Source organism: Macaca fascicularis, chromosome 9 (assembly GCF_037993035.2).
Source record: "Macaca fascicularis isolate 582-1 chromosome 9, T2T-MFA8v1.1".
In the NCBI taxonomy this organism is placed as follows: domain Eukaryota; kingdom Metazoa; phylum Chordata; class Mammalia; order Primates; family Cercopithecidae; genus Macaca; species Macaca fascicularis.
This window is the reverse complement of record NC_088383.1, coordinates 105,939,348-105,960,562: the sequence shown is the minus strand read 5'-3', so window position 1 is coordinate 105,960,562 and position 21,215 is coordinate 105,939,348. Positions and strand designations below refer to the sequence as shown.

The 21,215-nt window shown below is 51.6% G+C and overlaps 1 protein-coding gene across 4 annotated transcripts in view; it reads left to right on the top strand.

Moving 5' to 3' along the window:
* Positions 1 to 21,215, top strand: part of SLIT1 (slit guidance ligand 1) — a 190,613-nt gene extending 169,398 nt beyond the window's left edge. For 3 of the 4 annotated variants that reach the window (XM_065521219.2, XM_005566094.5, XM_065521217.2), the window contains exons 27-37: positions 1,232 to 1,356; positions 1,644 to 1,741; positions 6,117 to 6,256; positions 6,441 to 6,534; positions 9,106 to 9,243; positions 13,194 to 13,431; positions 15,102 to 15,232; positions 15,699 to 15,853; positions 16,933 to 17,221; positions 17,371 to 17,582; positions 18,394 to 21,215. In XM_065521219.2, coding sequence (XP_065377291.1) covers positions 1,232 to 1,356; positions 1,644 to 1,741; positions 6,117 to 6,256; positions 6,441 to 6,534; positions 9,106 to 9,243; positions 13,194 to 13,431; positions 15,102 to 15,232; positions 15,699 to 15,853; positions 16,933 to 17,221; positions 17,371 to 17,582; positions 18,394 to 18,632 — 1,859 coding nt within the window. In that variant the 3' untranslated portion in view covers positions 18,633 to 21,215. Of the gene's footprint in view, positions 1 to 1,231; positions 1,357 to 1,643; positions 1,742 to 6,116; positions 6,257 to 6,440; positions 6,535 to 9,105; positions 9,244 to 13,193; positions 13,432 to 14,122; positions 14,262 to 15,101; positions 15,233 to 15,698; positions 15,854 to 16,932; positions 17,222 to 17,370; positions 17,583 to 18,393 lie in introns of those variants that run through there. The other variant, XM_045362194.3, reaches the window with a different exon arrangement.

Genomic DNA, 21,215 nt, shown 5'->3' with positions numbered 1-21,215 from the left:
CTGCGTGCAGGATGCTGTCACAGCCTAACGGCTCAGAGGGGCCTGATCTGCGGCTTGGCTGTTGGGAGCAAGTCAATTTATGCTGAAACATTTGCTCTGTGTTTATTTAATGGGGTGGGATTGGTGCTGGTGAGAAGGGGTTTTGTTTTGTTTTATTATTTTTATTGAAAGAGAACACACACACATTAAAGTACACAGATCATGAGTGAATGGGTTGCTGAAGTTTCACAAGCTGAACTCACCCAGGTAACCTGCACCTGGATCAAGAAACAGAACTCCAGCTGGGCGTGGCGGCTCACACCTGTAATCCTAGCATTCTAGGAGGCTGAGGTGGGAGGGTCGCTGGAGCCCAAGAGTTCGAGACCAGCCTGGGCAACGTGGAGAGACCCTGTCACTACAAAAAATTTTTTTTTAATTAGCTGGGCATGGTGGTGTGTGCCTCTAGTCCCAGCTACTGGATGGAGATGGAAAGATTGCTTGAGCCCAGGTCGTTGAAGCTGCAGTGAGCCATGTTTGCGCCAGTGCATTGCAGCCTGGGTGACAGAGTAAGACATTGTCTAAAAAAATAAATAAATAAAAATAAAGGAAAAAAAAGGAAACAGAACCCCATCTTCACCCCAGAAGTCTGTCATGTGTCCTAGTCACTGCTGAAAAGTTTGTATTTCTGCTCATGCTCATGCCTCTTCAGCACGAGCAATATTCCACCCCTTCTAGAAGGCATCTTCCAGGGAAGCCTGAGTTCACTGGTCTTCCTATTTAGTCTCCTGAGATCCTGCTGCCACTCACGAGTGGCGTCCCAGGTGGCCTGGCTGTCGGCTCCTCTGGTTACCTCTACAACCAGTGCACCCTGGAGATGCTGGAGGGCCTGCTGTAGCAGGGAGGTGGGGGAAAATGATCCTCCCTGGCTCAGGTGTGGAGGGGAACAACTCCTGCTCCCTGGTGTGGCCAACCTGCAGAGCCGAGCTTGGGCACGGTGCTCACAGAGTCACCGTCTCCTCTCTGCCAAGGTGGCCACCTTCTGTCCTCCTAGTCAGCAGGTGTCAGGCTAGGGTCATTGCCTCAGAAGGGCATGAGGGGAAAGAGGAAGGGCTGGCTGACTTCGGTGGTAGCGACTGTGCCCTTCTTACATGGATCGTGCGGCCCTAATGGCCACGGTGCACAGCGCCCGCTCTGTGCCCAACCCTGTGCTGCCCACCCCTCCCCCTGCACTAACATCCTCCCCTTGCTACAGGTCCCCCAACTCTGGCTGTCCAGGCCAAGTGTGATCCCTGCTTGTCTAGTCCGTGCCAGAACCAGGGCATCTGCCACAACGACCCCCTTGAGGTGTACAGGTGTGCCTGCCCCAGCGGCTATAAGGTGAGTGGAGGCAGATGCCGGGGAGGAGGAGGGCTCCTCCTGTGCACTGCAGGGCTGTCCCCAGGGCCCGGAGCACCGCCTGACTCAGAGCAGATGCTTGAGTGAACCAGTAATCAGTGACTTAACATATGAATGAATGAAAGAATTAATTAATGGAGTGGACGAATGAATGAATGAAAACAAGTAACTCCTGGGACAGGGAGAGGCTGAGCTGCTGAGGGTCTGGCTGGCTGTGGGCTCATACTACCGGGTCTCCCTGGGGTCCCCATCACTGACTTTCCCCCCAGGGCCGAGACTGTGAGGTGTCCCTGGACAGCTGTTCCAGTGGCCCCTGTGAAAACGGGGGCACCTGCCATGCACAGGAGGGCAAGGATGCCCCGTTCATGTGAGTTACCTGGAGGGGCAGGAGCCTGGTGAGTGCTGATGGGTCCAGCACCTGTGCTTCAGGGCCCTCCTTTCCCTCAGGGATGGCCCAGACCTTCTGTGCCCTGGGGGGAGGTGGAGGCGCACGGTGGGGGGCAGGCATGTACTCCAAATCATAGCCAGAGGGCTCTCCAAGCTCACTGGGCCAACCCCTTCCTTGCCCAGATGCGGTGGGAGCACAGAGAGACCAGTGGATGCCTGAGCCATACAGCTTCCCAGCTCCAGGGTTGACCAGGGCTTGGAGTGGGCTCTGCTGCCTCCTGCTCCAGGCCTTCTTCCTGCTCCTGCCAGGTGCCATGGGGGCCTTTTTGAAGGCACTGGGAATCCATGGCCAAAGCATACACAGTGCAGTGCCAAGGACCACAGCAGGGGTGTTTGAAATTCCTATAAATTTCCATTCAGGCTGGGCGCGGTGGCTCACGTCTGTAATCCCAACACTTTGGAAGCCTGAGGTGGGTGGATCACGAGGTCGGGAGTTTGAGACCAGCCTGGCCAACATAGTGAAACCCCACTTGTCCTAAAAATGCAAAAATTAGCTGGGTATGGTGGTGGGCACCTGTAATCCCAGCTACTCGGGAGGCTGAGTCAGGACAATCGCTTGAAACTGGAAGGCGAAGGTTGCAATGAGCTGAAACTCTGTCTCCAAAAAAAAAAAAAAAAGAAAGAAAAGAAAATTTCAATTCATCCCAAAGCCTCCAATCTCCCTCGAACAGCCTGCTCCTGACCGTGCTGCCTGCAGGCAGGGACCTGGCCAGCCCCCTCAAGCTGCCACCCTGAGCCCCTGAGACACAGCTGGGGCTGCCACTGGGTGGGTGAGGCCTGTCCAGAGGTGGGAGCCAAGGGCTGTTTGCTTTCTCTGGGGTTCCCCCATCTCATGAGTCACACTGGGCACTGTGGGAGGGGATAGCCCTCTGGCCCTGCCCTGAGCAGCCCATTTTCTGCTGTTCAGTGAAGGGGCCAGCCCTAATGACCCCATCTCTTAAGTCCTTCCAGAGCTGACATCACAACGCAAGCCCCTCCCACTGGCTGCTTCCCCCAGGACCGCCCAACGAGCCCCACCCTCCCAGAGCTTTTCTGAGGAATACATAGTATTTAGTTGCTGAAAGTAAATTGCTGGCACAATACATTGGCTTTTCAGAAAATGATGTTGAATCTGGGGGCAGAAATGGCTGAGCCTGCCTCTGCATACCCAAATTACCAGATGTAAAAATGAATCACTAAATGGCCTCTCTTCCCCCGGTTGCCTTGGAAACGGCGTCCTTACACTCTGCGCCTAGCTTCCTCTGAGCAGCTCCCTGGGTGCGCCCTCCTCATTCCTGAGACGCCTCAGCTGGGGGCTGAAAGGACACCCCCTTCACCCTGAGATGGGGAGATGGGGCATCTCTCATCTCACCGCCTTACAGACTGGGGGCTGGGGGAGTGGGCTCTCCAGGTGGAAAGGGGGTGCCTCCACGAGTTACCCCTCAACCCCGAGGCTCTCTGGGGCGCCTGTTATCCCCTGACCTGTGTCCACTCCCACTATCCTGCCCAGCTCCTACCACAGGCCACTTTCTGAAATGCGAAGCTGACCCTGTCGCCCCAGCTTAAAACCCTGCTGCTGGTCCCCTCCAGCCTTCAGGGAAAAAAATTTAACCGCAGACCATTTCCTACAATAGTGTCTTTTTACTCACAGACTCCCCAAACACATTCTAAAAACTAAACACTCCCTCACACATCCTTAGATTGACAGCTAAAATTTTCATTGTAAGTTTTTCATTGCAAAGGAGGTAATTTTCCAGATATTGTAAATATTATTAACATTTAAAAATAAAACTATCGCTTTATTTGGGAGGCTGAGGTGGAAGGGCCTTAAGACCAGTAGTTGGAGACCAGCCCGGGGAACATGGCAAAATCCCCATGGCAAATCCCATCTCTACAGACAATTAAGAATTAGCCAGGTGTAATGGCGAGTGCCTGTAGTCCCAGCTTCTCAAGAGGCTAAGGAGGGAGGATCGCTTGAGCTCAGGAGGTCGAGGCTGCAGTGAGGTATGATCATACCACTGCACTCCAGTCTGGGCAACACAGTGAAACTGTCTCTAAAATAAAAAAAAATTAAGTTTTAAAAATATGACATTAAATCACTCTTTTATCATTCTCTAATGCAATCTAAACAGCATATCATTTTGACACTTTTTTTTTTTTTTTTTTTTTTTTTTGAGATAGTCTTGCTCTGTCACCCAGGCTGGAGTGCAGTGGCAAGATCTCGACTCACTGCAACCTCCGCCTCCTGGGTCCAAGTAATTCTCCTGCCTCAGCCTCCCAAGTAGCTGGGACTACAGGCATACACCACCACACCCGGCTAATTTTTGTATTTTTAGTAGAGATGGGTTTTCACCATGTTGGCCAGGCTGGTCTCGAACTCCTGACCTCAAGAGATCCAACCACCTTGGCCTCCCAAAGTGCTGGAATTACAGGCATGCGCCACCACACCTGGCCAACTGGACACCATTTTAAAATGACACAAACAAGTTCTTCTTTAACAGTTGAACATTTTACCTTGTTCTTTTTTCTCCTCTAACTAGTATTTTATTTTACTCTTTACCCTCCTGTCTTTTTTTTCTAACCGAATATATTTTTATGCTAGAGTCTTTTCTTGAGTACTCTGTCCCCAACATGGGTACACGTAAGGTAAAACTTAAAGTTTTTTTCTTATTTCTCATCACTATAAGCTTCTGATTTAAAGTTTCTTTTGCAGTGAGTTATCCCTACAATAATTTGAAATGACATAACTGTATTATGGAATTGGGTTGAAGATTATTACACATAGAAGGAAAATTTTATTAGAGTGTCTCTCTCTTAATGAGATGGATCGGGTGCTTTTTCGTTCTTTTCTTCTCTCAGCTGGCATATGGGTGCATGTTGCCGAATGAGAGAGGACACAGTGGTTGATCTTCCCCTGTTTCGTTTTGTTTTTATAGATATACATGCTGGGAAAGTTTGTTCATGTAAATAAACTGGTGAGATTAGGAGTTTTATTATAGCCATGTCACTTAATTCTTTGAAAGCCCTCCCAGTTTATATGCCAAATCTCCACAGTGACCTGTCATCAAGATTATTTTTAATGTTCTATCAGCTGACAGTTCCATGAGGCCTTCCTTCGATTACTTCCAGTGCACAGACCTGGAAACCTCTTGACTTAGATTGCATGTATTCATTCACTTTCTAAACATCAGGATTCCTAGCTGCCCCTTTATTTGGTGCCTGGAAGCATGCCCACCTTTCTACCTGTAGGGCTTGTCCCATCACCCCCCAGTCTGTAAGGGCTGGGGCTGGGACAGATGCCACCATTTTAGAGTTTAGGGAGGAGCTCGTGCAGATATTTGAAGATCTGGAAATTAATTTCTTGGACCTCTCTCTGATTCACACACCCCTTGGAAACCTTGGCTGCCCCAGGGGAAGGTGTATCCTGGTTTGAAGGTCACTGATCCCCAGGGCCCCTCATGACCAGGCTCCTGCTCACGGCAGCCCTTTGCTCACCGTGCCTGAAGTCTGTGCTCCTGAAGTATTGGACTGTGTGGATGGGCAGGGCCCCTGGAGAAGACTGGCTGTGGGGTTCCCTTCCACTCCAGGCTTTTTTTTTTTTTTTTTTTTTGAGACAGAGTCTTGCTCTGTCTCCCAGGCTGGAGTGCAGTGGCGTGATCTTGGCTCACTGTAACCTCCCCCTCACAGGTTCAAGCAATTCCCCTGCCTCAGCCTCCTGAGTAGCTGGAATTACAGGCACATGCCACCATGTCCAGCTAATTTTTGTAATTTAGTAGAGACAGAGTTTCACCATGTTGGCCAGGCTGGTCTCCAACTTCTGACCTCAGGTGGTCCACCTGCCTTGGCCTCCCAAAGTGCCGGGATTACAGGCGTGAGCCACCGCGCTTGGCCACTCCAGGCTTTTACGCACACCTCTGCCCCAGTCACCTTCCTCCCCTTCCTGCTCTCCCTTGTCAGGGTCCTTGGCTAATTCATCACCTCCTCCAGGAAGCCTGCCCTTATCACTCTGTGCCAAGGAGGAGCCAGGTGTCTCCTGCCCCTCTGTGCCACCTCCCTGGCTTCAGTGCTTACACCATCCTGGTCCTCACTACCTCTCCTCTCACCACCCATCTCCTCTAGCCTCCCCACTAGACTGTGAGTGAATCCCATGAGGGCAGGGTCAGTCTTGGTCACCTCTAACCCTGCCCAGCACCTGGCAAGGGCCTGACCCGGAGTAGGGACCCTAACTCTGTGGAATGGTGATATTGACCAGTAGCCACAGGCTTCCACCAGTGTTCCAGGAGGGCTGTCTCTCCATCCTCCCATTCCCCGCACAGGTGCTCCTGTCCCACCGGCTTTGAAGGACCAACCTGTGGGGTGAACACGGATGACTGTGTGGATCACGCCTGTGCCAATGGGGGTGTCTGTGTGGACGGCGTAGGCAACTACACCTGCCAGTGCCCCGTGCAGTATGAGGGTAAGCGCGCCAGGGCAGCAGTGTCTGGGGGAGGTGGGGGACAGAGACAGCCCTGAGCCCCCAGGCCCAGGAGTGGAAGGGGGTCCCTGCCTCAGTGTCTGCAGGAGGATTCCTGTGGGTCTGGCCACCCAGCAGAGCACAGGAGAGCAGCTTCTTTCCTGCCCCTTGCTCGTTCTTTCCCCAGGAAGGGCCTGTGAACAGCTGGTGGACTTGTGCTCTCCGGATCTGAACCCGTGTCAACACGAGGCCCGGTGTGTGGGCACCCCGGACGGGCCCAGGTCAGTGTTGCCCCTTTCCAGGGCCAGGGAGGAGCTCGGGCCCCTGAGTCAGACTGGATTCCAGTCTGGGCTCCGCACCCCACCCTCATTTCCTCATTTGTCCAGTGAGTCTGGTCTCAGCCCTACAGGGTTCCTGAGAATCCATGCGGGGTTGGGGTAGAGGGGTGATGTGCCCAGCTTTGTGGCCACAGAGACCTGGGTTTGCAGCCTGACCCTGAATGTGTCAGTTGCCTGCCCTGAGCTTGTTTTCTCATCTGTAAACTGGGCGCAACAGTAGCTTCCTCCTGGGGTGGCTGCAATGGTAAGATGAGAAAATGCATGGAAAACGCTTAGCTCCAGGTCTGGCATCTGTGAAGTGCTCCAGGCTATTATTCCAGATCCACCATTTCTTATCCCCAATTACAAAATCCACAAAGTTCAGGAAAGCATCCCATCTCATGGCCAAATCTTATCTGACCTGGACGTATTTGGTAACAAAAGCTGCCCTGCACTGGTATGAGATTGCTTTTTGTTGTTATTCATCCCATGTAATGTGAACATGTGTAGATTTTGTGGCAGAAATGTGAATAAGTCTGATTATGAGGTTGCCTCAGCTCCTACCAGTAGGTTGTGTAATATGCATTGTCTGACCTTACCAAAATCTAAAAAGTGTTGAATTCCAAAACCTGTCTGTCCCAGGAGGTTTGGGTAAAAGTTGTCGGTCTGTATTTTCATCATGGTTGTTATCGGCATATGTGAAAGTGTTTGTTACTTGAAGACTGCTTTATAAAGGTCACACATTTTTAAAATAATGCTTCCCACTGCAGTTTTGCAAACATAGTCTCATTTCTGGGACCTCCCCATTCCACCAGTCAGGCCAGCAAGGGGTGGTCAGGGCAGAGTTTCCTGGGGCTTGTGGCTGAGGGACCCAAGCCCAGGGACTCGGATGGAGTCCCCCAGGAGCCCCCTGTCTAACTGGAGCAGCCTGAGGCCCATGACAGGAAGCAAGAGTCCAGGATTGTTGAGGCCTGGTTCCACGGTCGATGGGCCCACAAGAGCCTCCATCCAAATGGTGGATGGATACTGTACTCCTGCGGGGGCTCCCAGGGGTGGGGCTTGGCAGGCAGACCAATCAGCAGTGGTAGATTGGGCAGCATGCGCCCTCCTTGGAGGGTGGGATAAGGCAGGACTGCACATTGTCCAGCCTGGAGCTGCTAGCACAGTCGCTCAATCACCAAGGGCAAGCACTGTGCTTAGCTCCGGACCCGGGGCTGTGGCACACAGTGGAGTGTTGAGTGCGTGTTCTCTTAACTGCCTGTCCTGGTAGAAAAACAGAACTGACATGCTCAGCTGTGCCTGGCATTACCAGCAACCCAAGACACATATCCAATATATAGTCATTAAATGAATGAACGAGTAAGTGGTGGCTTAGCTACTATAACATTTTTCAGACTGTAACTCCAGACTCATTAGTAGATTGTGATCAATTGGATATAAAGGGAGCCCCAGCCCCTGTTTAATATTAATGTCAAGACTAACATTAAAAGATGAAACAAAGTATCAGAGAGCAACATGCCATCTTATATAATAAGGATAATCGGTATTGTTGTATGAATCTGGTTTCGAGTGTGTGTGTGTGTGTGTGTGTACATACTGGGCTTGAAAGTATTTCTTATAGCCCGAAAAACACTGGACAAGGAAATGAGTAAAAAACCCAGGCAAGAGCACCCATCTGCCAGGTTGCGTGATTGAGCTTCAGAGTTAGGAGTTTAGAAGGAGATCAGACAAGGGGACTGCTCAGTGAGGGCTGGAGTGCTCTCTGGAGGCTTCCTGGAGGAGGTGAGCTGGCTGGACCATGCTGGGAGAAAGGAGACAGTATTCTGGAATCCACGGGTGTGAAGGCAGGGAAGTGCTTGGTGAGGTGAGTTTGGTGTCGGGGGATCAGGAGGCCTGTAGGACAGAGAGCAAGGCCATTACTAGAAAGGACTACTGGAGTGTCCTTCATTTATTTGATAGGCAGACAGTAGCCCAAAGGGAGTGTTTTGGGCCAGCAGTGAGGCATGGTGGGAGCTGGGAAGCTGGGGGCTGACCTGAGGTCAAGGCACCCACTGAGCAGGGGGCACTAGCCCTGCTGAGGACTGGGAGGCTGGGGAAGGAGGAGTGGGGGAGTCTGTGGAGCTCAGCCACGTGGTAGCGGGTCCTGGGAGAACAGGGAGGGTGCAGCTGAGCCGCTGGAGAGGTCGGGAAGGGGCTGACACTTGGCCTTGGAAGTGCTGTTGCTGGTGAGGGTGGGTCCTCCGTGACAAGACTCCATCTCCCCCTGCCACTGGGGTCTACTCTTTCAGCCCCAGGCCTCTACCTCAAGTCCACGTGAGCTCTCTTCTCCTACTAGGAAAGGCTCCCAGGATGGGCTGGGGCCCTTTTAGATCCAGAGCTCTGTGTGACCTCCTGGAGATCCCCACAGCCTCAGTGGAACTTGAGGTTCTCCCTCACATGTACAGACTGTGTGTGGGGAGCCCTGGTGCATCCCTGGCCTCCCAGGCTCCGTGTAGCTGACCCCCCAACTACCCATGCCCCCCCCCCCCACACCAGGTGTGAGTGCATGCCAGGTTACGCAGGTGACAACTGCAGCGAGAACCAGGATGACTGCAGGGACCACCGCTGCCAGAATGGGGCCCAGTGTATGGATGAAGTCAACAGTTACTCCTGCCTCTGTGCTGAGGGTTACAGGTGAGTGGCCCCTGGACACACTAGGAGTGACTCCTGTGGCTGTCAGCCCCTGGGGTGGCAGGAGCCTCCAGCCATGCGAAGGAAAGGGGTATGGGTCAGAGCCTGGGAGTTGGATGCTGGGGTTTTAACCATGGCTCTGCCAGTCACCAGCTGTGCAGCCTTGGGAAAGTCATGTAACTGCCCAGGGCCTAGGCAGAGGACCCCTAACCTGTTTGGTGCAGGGGGTGAGAGGTGGGTGCAGATGACAGGGCAGTGTGCTGTCACTTATCTGCCTAGCTGAGCCTCTGAAGACATGTCCTGCCACAAAGGTTATCTACCAGCCCACTGGGCTCCCCTGGGAGGTTGGAGGGCCCACCCTCTCTCCAGCCACCCATATCCCATGCTCCGCTCACTCATTTGTTAAAAAATAGCTTTACTGAGATATAATTCACGTAGCATACAGTTTACTCAGTTCCATGTAAAATTCCATGACTTTTAGTTTATTCCCAGAGTTGTACATCCATCACCACCATCGATTTTGAACATTTTCATTTTCCCCAAAAAAACCTCATACCCCTTATCTGTCACACCAGCCCCTCTTCTATCCCAGCTCCAGGCAACTACTAATCTCCTAATATTTGTGTCTATATATCTGCCTGTTCTGGGGATTTCCTGTAAGTCGAATCGTCGTACAATCTGTTGTCCTTTGTGACTGGCTGCTTTCACTGAGCATCATGTTTTGAGGTTCATCCGTGTGGTAGCATGTGTCAGCACTTCATTCCTTCTTATGGCTAAACAGTGTTCTGTTGTATGGACATAACCACATTTTGTTTACCCACTCATCAGTTGATAGGCTTTTAGGTTGTTGCCACTTTTTGGCTATAATGAAGACTGATCTTATCAACATTTGTGTACAGGTTTTTATGTAGACATACATTTTTAATTATCTGGGATATATACCTAGGAGTGGATTTTCTGAGTCATATGTTAACTGTATGTTTAACTGTTTGAGGAACTACCAAACTGTTTTTTCCTAATGGTTGCACCATTCCCACCACCAGTATATGAAGGTGTGAAGTGGTAGCTCATTGTGGTTTTGATTTGCATTTCCTCAGTGGCCAATGATGTTGAGCATCTTTTCGTGTGCTTATTAGCCACTTAAAAATATCTTTTTTGGAAAAAAAATTCTATTCAAGTTCTTGCTCATTTTGAAATTGAGGTATTTGTCTTTTTGTTATTGAGTTGTAAAGGCTTTTTATATATTCTAGACAAGCCCCTTATCAGATATATGTTGACAAGTATTTTCTCCCATTTTGTTGGTTGTCTTTTCTTGATAATGCACAAAAGTGTGTAATTTGGGTACATCTAGTTTATTTTTTATTTTGTTGCTTATGTTGTGGGTATCCTAAGAAACTGTTGCCTAATCCAAGGTTATGAAGATTTATACCTATGTTGTCTTCTAAGAGTTTTATAGTTTTAGCTCTTATATTTAGGTCATTGATCCATTTTGAGTTAATTTTTATATTTGGTGTGAGGTAGAGGGCCCCACTTCATTCTTTTGCATGCAGATATACAGTTGTACTAGCACTATTTGTTGAAAAGATAATTCTTTCCAGTTGAATGGTCATGGCACTCTTGTCAAAATCAACTAACTTTAAATGTGAGGATATTTCTGGACTCCAAGTTCTATTCCATTAATCTGTATGACTGTCCTGATGCCAGTACCACACTTTCTTGATTACTGTAGTTTTTGTAATATATTTTGAAATTAGGAAGTGTGAGTCCTCCCAGTTTGTTTTTCTTTTTAAAGATTGTTTTGGCTATTCTGAGTCCCTTGAATTTCTGTATGAATTTTAGGATCAGCATGTTGATTTCTGCAAAGAAGTCAACTGGGATTTTGATAAAGATTCTATTGAATCTGTAGATCAATTTAGCTAGTGTTGCCTTTTTTTTTTTTTTTCTTTTTTTTTTGAGACAGAGTTTTGCTCTTGTTTCCCAAGCTGGAGTGCAATGGCACAATCTTGGCTCACTGCAACCTCTGCCTCCCAGGTTCAAGCAATTCTCCTGCCTCAGCCTCCTGAGGAACTGGGATTATAGGCGTGTGCCACCACGCCTGGCTTATTTTTTGTATTTTTAGTAGAAACTGGTTTTCACCATGTTAGCCAGGCTGGCCTTGGACTCCTGACCTCAGGTGATCCACCCATCTCGGCCTCCCAAAGTGCTGGGATTACAGGTGTGAGCCACCATGCCTGGCCCAGTATTGCCATTTTAACAATATTAAGCATACTGATCCATGAACATGAATGCCTTTCCATTTATTTAGATCTTCTTTAATTTCTTTCAACATTTTATAGTTTTCAAAGTATATGTTTTGCACTTAAAAAATTTATTCTTAAGTATTTTATTGTTTGATGTATTATAAAGGAATTGTTTTCTTAATTTCATTTTTTGTTTGATTTTTGTGCATTAATCTGGTATTCTACAATCTTGCTGAATTATTTCATTAATTCTAATAGCATTTTAATGGACTCTGTAGGATTTTCTTATACAAGATCATGTCATCTGGATGCATTTTATTTCTCCTTCCTTCCCTCCTTCCCTTGCTTGCCTTCCTTCCTTCCTGCCTGCCTGCCTTCCTTCCTGCCTTCCTGCCTTCCCTCTCTCCCTCCCTTCCCCCCTCCCTCCCTCTCCCTCCCTTCTTCCTTCATTCCTTTCTTTTCCTTTCCCTTTTTCCTAAGTGCCACGGCTAGAACCTCCAGTAAAATATTGAATAGAAATTGTGATAGCAAATATTCTTGTGTTGTTCCTAATCTTAGGAGAAAAAAATTCAGTCATTATTAAGTTTGATGTCAGTTGTGTGTTTTTTGTAGATGCCCTTTATCAGGTTGATGCAGTTTACTTCTATTCCTAGTCTGTGGAGTGTTTTTGTCATGAAGGAATGTTGAAGTTTGTCAAATGCATTTTCTGCATCTATTGAGATGAACTTTTTTTTTTTTTTTTTTGCTTTTTCATCTATCAATGTCATATATTCCATTAATTGAATTTCAGAGGTCAAACCAGCCTTGCATTTCTGGCATAAATCTCACTTGGTCATTGTATACAATCCTTTTTATGCTGTACTTGATTTGCTAGTAATTTGTTGAGGATTTTGGTGACAATATTTATAATAGATATTGGTCTGTAGTTTTTTGTGATATCTTTTGTTGTGATGTCTTTGTTTTTGGTATCAGGGTAATGCTGGTCTCATAGAATGAGTTAGAAAATGTTCCTTCATTTTTTATTTTTTGGACAAGTTTGTGAAGAATTGGTATTTATTGTTTTTAAATGGTTGGTAGAATTCACCAGTTAAACTATCTGGGCCTGGGAATTTTCTGATTACTAATTCAATTTCTTTACTAGTTATAGGTCTATTCATATTTTCTATTTTTTTCTTGGTTCAGTTTTGGTAGTTTGCATATTTCTAGGAATTTGCGCGTTTCATCTATGTTATCTAGTTTGTTGGTATATCATTGTTCATAGTATTCCTTTATAATTCATTGTATTTCTATTAGGTTGGTAGTAATGTCCCTTCTTTTATTTCTTATTTTAGTAACTTGACTCTTCCCTCTTTATGCTTGTGTCTTAAATCTCAGTTTTCTTTTCTGTAAAATGTATATAGTAAAATCTGGCTTGCAGAGTTATTGACGTTGTCAGTAATCACCTTGGATCTTGTTAAAAAGCAGATTCAGTGGGTTTCCCATTTCTATCAAGTGTCCAGGTAATGTTGATGCTGCTGGACCAGGGACCATACTTGTATCCTGATATCCTTCTGGCTCTTAGCTCTCTCATGAAAAGTGTTTATTAGGAGCATCTTCTGTCACTTTAAGAATCCATTTTCTCAAGATGTTTAGTGTATTTCTCTCCAGGGCTATGGGAGAGGAAGATACCCCCTTCCTCCTCGGCCCTCTCTGACTTGTGTCCTTTCCTCTCAGTGGACAGCTCTGTGAGATCCCTCCCCATCTGCCTACCCCCAAGAGCCCCTGTGAGGGGACTGAGTGCCAGAATGGGGCCAACTGTGTGGACCAGGGCAACAGGCCCGTGTGCCAGTGCCTCCCAGGCTTCGGTGGCCCTGAGTGTGAGAAGTTGCTCAGTGTCAACTTTGTGGATCGGGACACTTACCTGCAGTTCACTGACCTGCAAAACTGGCCACGGGCCAACATCACATTGCAGGTGCGTGCCAGGGGGCTTGGTCACAGAGGGGAGTCAGGGAGCAGGGGACCCTGGCTTAGGCCAGAGCATCAAGATGCATCCCTGCATGGTGCCTGGGGAACTGGAAGGACTCTGTGTAATCAAAACTTTTTGCATATGGGTATCAAAATCTCGGCTTGAACTGATTTAAGCACAATTAGAAAGGTTATAGTGTCACAAAACCAGGGCAGGGGTGGATGTGGTCTCATGGGTAACTGAATCCAGAAAACCAGACTTGCCATCATCCCCTCCCACCATTTCTTGTCCCATTTCTTGAGGAGGCTGCTCCTCAGTGTCTGCCTCCAATGCTGCAGACGGGCTTTCTATGTGTGGCTGGAACGTGGCCAGAATTAACTTTGGGCTTATACCTTTAACCGTATGTCCCTAGGGTCCCTTAAATTGTCCTTTTCATGCCTTCAGTTCCATCTCAGAACATCTTCCTATTGAGGGGAAAATAAAGCAAGTCCCACTTCAACAGCATTGATGAAATATATCAATATTTTGCTAAATATTTTTGGGGGATGGAGAGGAGAGTGGCTTATATTGCACAGCACATGATAAAGAACGTTAAACTCTCCTTTAGTCATCTTTCTCTTTCCCTCGAATTCCATTCCCTGTCACAAATGCCACATCTTTCTTCCCTCTCTTTTGTCCTCTTTTCCTTTTTTCTCAGAACTCTTCAGCCTCTCAAACATGTGCATTCTGCTCTCTTCCCCTACGTCACATCTCCAACATCCTATCCACTTACATAGTCTGCATGGCAAGACAACAGCTAGCCTAACCGCCAAAAATAAAATTCACCAAAACCCTAACCAGCCATTGCCTCGGGCACGTCCTTGGTTTATCCTCATCTTTTTTTACCGGACAGTGATTTACAAAGGCTCTTCCTTGCCAGCTCTAATTTGGTCAGCTCAAGGAAGATCTCTGATTGGCCTGGCGTTAGTCACATGCCCATCTCTGAACCAGCCGCTGAGTCCAAGGAGATGGGACAGTATGACTAGACAGCCTGGGTCATGTGCCCAGCTCCACAGACCAGGGGGCTCAGGGTCTTTACCAGAAGAAATGGAGGGAGGAGGACAAGAGAGGGAAAAATGATCATGGCTCCTACAGCATCTTAGAGGGATCTCCCTCCTGAGGCAAAGATCTCATTTTGCTTGCACGGTTCCAGCGACAGACACTACCTTCTGAGTGGCTCCTTCCACTAGGCTTGGATGACTCTGGCTGTCAGAGAGCCTTCCTGAACTTGTCCTCTCTGTAGTTCCCCCACTCAGCAGCTAGCTCCCCAAGGCCCACAGAACAGGGCTACCCACACCCTCCAGACAGGGGTCCCAGTCTAATTTTCCTCTCTGGGAAGATTGTCCTGAGGTCTCCTGGCTGCTTTTCCTGGCACAGAGTTTCCAGGCCTCAGTGGCCCGTCACCCTTCCCTGCCCAGACCTGGCCAGGCTGGCAGTGGATGGGGCTTGAACCAGAGGCTGCAGCCCCTGTTGGCGCCCCCTGGAGGAATGGCCTTGGGGAGGCTGGCCAGGTGGGGGAAGAGAGCTCTGCACAGAGCATCTCTCTTCCAATCTTGGGTGCCCTCTCTGCCCCACCTGCTAGCCTGTGCTGCTGCTGCATGGGGTGGGGTGGGAGAGAAAGTGCCACTGCCCATCAGGTCTCCACGGCAGAGGACAATGGGATCCTTCTGTACAACGGGGACAACGACCACATTGCAGTTGAGCTGTACCAGGGCCATGTGCGTGTCAGCTACGACCCAGGCAGCTACCCCAGCTCTGCCATCTACAGGTAGGGCTTCCTCATGCCCCCCAGCTGCCCTCAGGGGTACAGGACTGCCAAGGCGAGGTCTCCTGGGCCAAAAGCAGGTGGTTCTCGAGACCTCTAGAAACCTGGGCTGAGTTTGAAGGACACTTGAACCATCTGGTTTAGCCCCAGTTTGGGTCTGAGGTCTCTGAGGCCTGTGCAGAGGCCCCGTCCTTCCCCAACCCACTACCGCCTTAGAGGAGGCTCCTTAATGGGGAGGGGGAGACTCATAAGTTTGAGACCCCTGCCTCAAACCTCTCAGCCTTCCCCAGGGAGTCCAAGAAGGGGAATAAGAGGGATCGGGTTATAGGCCATTGAGCCCCCACAGTCCTTTTCCTTAGAGATTTGGTCTCCTGGGGAGAACCTGCTGGTGTTTCTGGGGAAGTGCCCAGGCAGGGATGGTCCAGACTGACACCCACTCCCTGGGATGGGGAACCCCCTCTTCTTCCAGTGCTGAGACGATCAACGACGGGCAGTTCCACACTGTTGAGCTGGTCGCCTTTGACCAGATGGTGAATCTCTCCATTGACGGTGGGAGCCCCATGACCATGGACAACTTTGGCAAACATTACACGCTCAACAGCGAGGCGCCACTCTATGTGGGAGGTGAGGACCTGGCCCTGGCGGGGTCTCTTTTGCTCTCTGGCCTGAGGCCAGCCAGGAGAGCTGGTGCCTAGGGACTGCACTGTGGGAAATGCCAAGTGGGAAGATGGTCCTGGTGGTGGCCAAGCTGCAGGTGGACTGGCCTCGCTGCCTGGAGGCCCAGCTGCTCTCTGCCTGGCCCAGACTGACCAAGAAGGATAGACGCTTGGGTTGGGTGCAAGGCCTGGCTTAGGGGAGGTCCTGGGACTGTCCAGGCTGTCTGTGACACATTGGGCACCTTTCCTCTTGGTTTTGGGCTAGAAGGGGCTTTTCAGTGGCTTAGGGTCCATTCCCAGTCTTGGGGCCCTCAGAGGCCCAGAGCCACTGCAAGAAGACTCAGGTATGGAGTCCCTGCATCAACCAGGGACTGCCTCGGCTGGCCTTAGAGGCTTTGCAGGCTAGATGACCCCATCGACCACCTGCAAGCATTTCTCGGTCTTGACAAGCAGGCTGTTGGATGCAGCGGGGCTGTCTCCACACCCTGTTGGGGGCGTGCTGAGGCTGGGGCAGAGGTGAGGGATGGCCCTGGGTCTCAGCCCAGCTCCGCAGCTTACTCCTTGTGCAGCTTCAGGCCAGTCATGAGCATCTGTCAAATGGGGCTTAGCAAGCCCTACTTCAGAGGGCTGCTGAGAAGGGACAGCCACAAAAGCAGTGACCCAGCGCCACACATGATGTCTCAGCCCCACCCCTTTGCTACGGCTGGGGTCTCCGGGAGGTAAAAGCTGGTGTCCCAGGTAGAGAAGGCGCCTTGGCGAGGGCAGCCAGACTTTAGGAACAGGCACCTCAGAGCCGCACGTAGCAGCTGGCCACCACCAGGCCTGACACCCCAGCTCCAATCACAGAGGAAGCAGCTTTTCCCTTTCTTCTGGGAAAGGAGCCTGGGCCCTCCAAGGTGGCAGAGGACCTTGGATCAGGGTTGCAGAGATGAAGGACAGAGGCCGCAGGCAAGAGGGAAGGCCATGGAGCTGCCTAGACCTCAGAGGTGGGTGCCCGGCATAGCCCGAGCCTGACTCAGCCCAGCTATGCTCTCTCCCCTACCCCAGGGATGCCCGTGGACGTCAACTCAGCTGCCTTCCGCCTGTGGCAGATCCTCAATGGCACTGGCTTCCATGGCTGCATCCGAAACCTATATATCAACAACGAGCTGCAGGACTTCACCAAGACTCAGATGAAGCCGGGCGTGGTGCCAGGCTGCGAACCCTGCCTCAAGCTCTACTGCCTGCATGGCATCTGCCAGCCCAACGCCACCCCGGGGCCCATGTGCCACTGCGAGGCCGGCTGGGTGGGCCTGCACTGTGACCAGCCTGCTGATGGCCCCTGCCATGGCCACAAGTGAGCCTGGGGCACTGGAGTCGCATGCAACTCCCTTTGTTTCAATCTTGGGAACAGAATAAAGACCTGTGAAGTCAGGGCTGGGTGGGCTGCGTCGGGTGGGGCTTGGCTGGGTTTGTCCTCACAGCGCTTTTCTCTGTCCCCTGCAGGTGTGTCCATGGGCAATGTGTGCCCCTCGACGCTCTTTCCTACAGCTGCCAGTGCCAGGATGGGTACTCGGGGGCCCTGTGCAACCAGGCCGGGGCCCTGGCAGAGCCCTGTAGAGGCCTGCAGTGCCTGCATGGCCACTGCCAGGCCTCAGCCACCAAGGGGGCACACTGTGTGTGTGACCCCGGCTTTTCGGGCGAGCTGTGTGAGCAAGGTCAGGGGCCCCCCTCCTGATGTGCACTCCCCAGGGTCCCCCACAAATTGCTTTAGCAATTTGACTCTTTCTTCCTCCCAACCTCGGCAGCCCTTCTGTCCTCCCCCAGTCCCGTACCATGGGCTGCTATGGGGCTTTCAGGGTCCCTCCACCCTCTGGGCACTGCTCCCGGTCTCTCCTGGCCCAGTTTGCCCTGCAGCTCCCTTATCCAGGGTATGCGCCTCTTCTGGCTGGGGTCTCTCCTTGCAGAAGAGACCACCCAGGGTAACAGCTCCTGGCCCAACCTCTGTACCTTGGCCCCATCACCTCATGACCTGGGAGTGGCAGCAGGAAGTCTAAGGGGTGGGGACTCCTTCCCAGGCCATCCCTGGCCTGCTTGACCAAGATGGCTTCTGCTGGAATCCGGACTGTTAAGGCTGGGCAGGGAGAAGCTGGAGAAACCCAGAACTCAGGCACCTTAAGGATCCCCTAGGCCATCCCCTCCCCAGCACGAATCCTTTTCATAATGTTACTGCCTCCAGGGCCTCCAGTCTCTCTTGCACGCCTCTAGCAATGGGGACCTCGCCTCCCTCCGGCAGTTCAATCTGTCCTGGAGGGCCCTGGCGCTAGGACCAGACTGTAGGCCCTGGGAAGAAGCTTGTGCATGTCAGCGGGAGGCGGAAGTATGCTGGGGACAGAGATGGGGTCTGAGAGCCAAAGGATCCACCCCACAGATGCTGCCCTACTCCTCCTCTTCCTTCTGCCTCCCTGGAGGCAGCAGCTCACCCATGGGTGTGCCCTGAGGCTTTCTTTTGGTGTCTGTCCCATCCAGAGTCCGAGTGCCGGGGGGACCCTGTCCGGGACTTTCACCAGGTCCAGAGGGGCTATGCCATCTGCCAGACCACGCGCCCCCTGTCATGGGTGGAGTGCCGGGGCTCGTGCCCAGGCCAGGGCTGCTGCCAGGGCCTTCGGCTGAAGCGGAGGAAGTTCACCTTTGAGTGCAGCGATGGGACCTCTTTTGCCGAGGAGGTGGAAAAGCCCACCAAGTGTGGCTGTGCCCTCTGCGCATAGCGCTGGGCGTGGACAGGCGGGTGAGGGTGGGCAAGGGGGCCCAGCCGCTGCAGCAGCAGAGACAGTCGCCAGCAGCTGGGCTGGGGTGCAGGTCATCACAGGACGGCTCCTGGGCAGCTGGGCCCTCCTGGATGGGGTGGTGCCAGAGCAGCCTTTTAAAAGCAAATTGCGCCATAGCTGGGGGCAGCGGGGGTGGGCGAGGCCTGAGCTGCGGGCTGCCCTCTCCGGAAGTGCCTTGCACAAATAGGCGCTTAATAAATATTTGTTGAATGAATGTGTGCGTGAGGTCAGGCCAAGAAGTGCAGAACGATGACACCCCTCCTTATCTGCTACCTGAGTCTGGAGAAGAAAAATGACAGCTTTCCAAACCAACCCTTCCCTCTGGCCTGTGGCCCAGGCTGGCTTGGAGCTGGGTCCGTGGCCCCGGAAGCCTCTTACCCCTCTGCAGGCAACCACGAAGTATTCTCAGTCTCCCCGGGCAGCCAGCCTGGTTCATTCTGCTGCTACAGAATCTGCTGGTGGTAGGCTAGGCTGTGGAGCGGGGATGCCGCCTCCTGCTGGCCAGGGAGGGTCGGACCCTTCCCCGCTGGATTGACTGCAGCCACTGCTTGGGAACGAGGCTGTGGGTGGAGGTGGTTCTTAGGACCAGGCCTCTGAATCCTAAAGTTCTAGGATGACTACTGTAGCTTCAAGGAGGACTTATGTGGAGGAAACAGCCACAGGGGCTGCTTAGGGTGGCAGACCCCACCAAAGAGGGCAGGGGGTTCTTTGCTCTAGGTAAACAAACATCATCCGCCTCCAGACACTGGCCACAGAAGGGGTATTGGTCCTGGGCTTCCCCAGCCACCAGTCAGCCACAAGCTGTCGGTGACCTATTGGCAGAGGGACTGGGTGTGAGGGTCTGGCCCAGGGTGCTTGACCAGGGAGCAGCTGGTTCAGAGTCCTTCACACTGCAGGCCAGTAGGGAGCAGTGGAAGGGACAGTGCTCCAGGCATTGGGAAGTCCCCACTGGCTCTATCAGTCGGGGCAAACTTTTCCCTGCCTGGGCCTCGGGTTCCTCAGCTGTAAAATGGCCGGAGGTAGGGGCAGGATGACTAAAGGAATAGTGCAGACTCCCCGACTGTGGTCTTGGGAGGCCAGAGGAGTTAGAAGACCTATTTTCATTGATCACATCAATAAGTATATATGTGCCTAACCCAGGGCTGGGGACTGCTGATTAGAAGGCTAGAGCTGGGGTAGAGGGTGCCTGGCATGTCCCATGCCACAGGGACTCAACCTAGCAACTATGAGTCCTGGGGTCCCTGTGATGGGAAGAGGGCCCTGCCCTGCCTAACGTGGGAGGTGTCCTCATGGCAGGATCTGCCCCTCACCAGGGGGCTGGGATCTACTTGCTTGGAGCTCTGAGCAAGGCCACAATGTCTGGCCCCACCCGCAAGTAGACGGCAGCCTGGGCCTCATGGGGCTTCTCCCAGGACCACATGGCATCCCTCTCTTACTCTGAGTTTCCAGGCCACGTTGGGACCCTGCAGAGCATCTGCACCGGGCTGGATAGGGCAGAAAAGCTCAAGAGCAGCCATCTTGCCTCTTCCCTGGAAGAAAGCTGCTCTGGGACTCGCCAACCCTGAGAAAGATAGCTTCCCTGGCCACCACCATTCCCCACCACCCTGGAGAAGTCAATTCCCAGGCTTGAAGGGCACTGACTGGCAGGAGGCCTCTTCATTCTGCAGGAGGTGGAAAGGGTACCTGTAGACAGGTGATGCTTACCCCTCACCTGGCGCCATGGGGCTGGGAGGTGAGCGGCTGGTGTGTTTGTTCCCAGGGAGCACCATGTGAGCTTAAGGCTCCCCTGACCAGCCCCACCACATGGTCCAGGCTCCTAGCACAGCAGCGCTGACCTCGGTGCAGTCTGAGGATTGGAATCCACCATGAGATGAGCTGAGAGCTGTGTGCCCCAGGACCAACTTTTTCTCCAACTTGGCCATCAACCAGCGAGTTGCTAAGGACTTGAGTCAGCACTCACGTTGCCTGTTCATACTCCGCTTGAAAGTCCGGAAGGCGGCTACTGTGAAATCGCCCCTCTGAGAAGTCCTCTCTCCACATTTGCCCCCCTTTGTGAAGACCCCTAGTTCGCTCTGCATTTTAGACATGAAGAGATACAGCAGGGTGCGTCCCGAGGGAGCTGTGGCCTTGCAACACCACTGGCAACAGGGCCGGGGCTCCCGGCGAAGGTGTCAGGAAGTGGAAAAGGCTGGACTTTGTCTCCTCTTTGCCTGCTGGCAGCCTAACCGCAAAAGTATCTCTTTATACAGAATACTTACAGATTCTAATATATATTTGTATTTCATTTTGTTATAGTATTTTTATATGTTAAAGTCAACATCCAGCGTCTTGTTTTGCCTTTCAGATGCTATGTGGTCGTAGCACGTTTTGTTGGGGGTTTCTGTAGTCTTGTTTGAATCGACTCCTAGAGGCTGGTTTAGAACAGGCCCGTGAGGGAGCCACACCTGCCCTGGAAGTATTGTTTTAGACTATGTCGATGTTGTCTGCTGTCTTCCATGTGAACATGACATTGATTCACTCTGC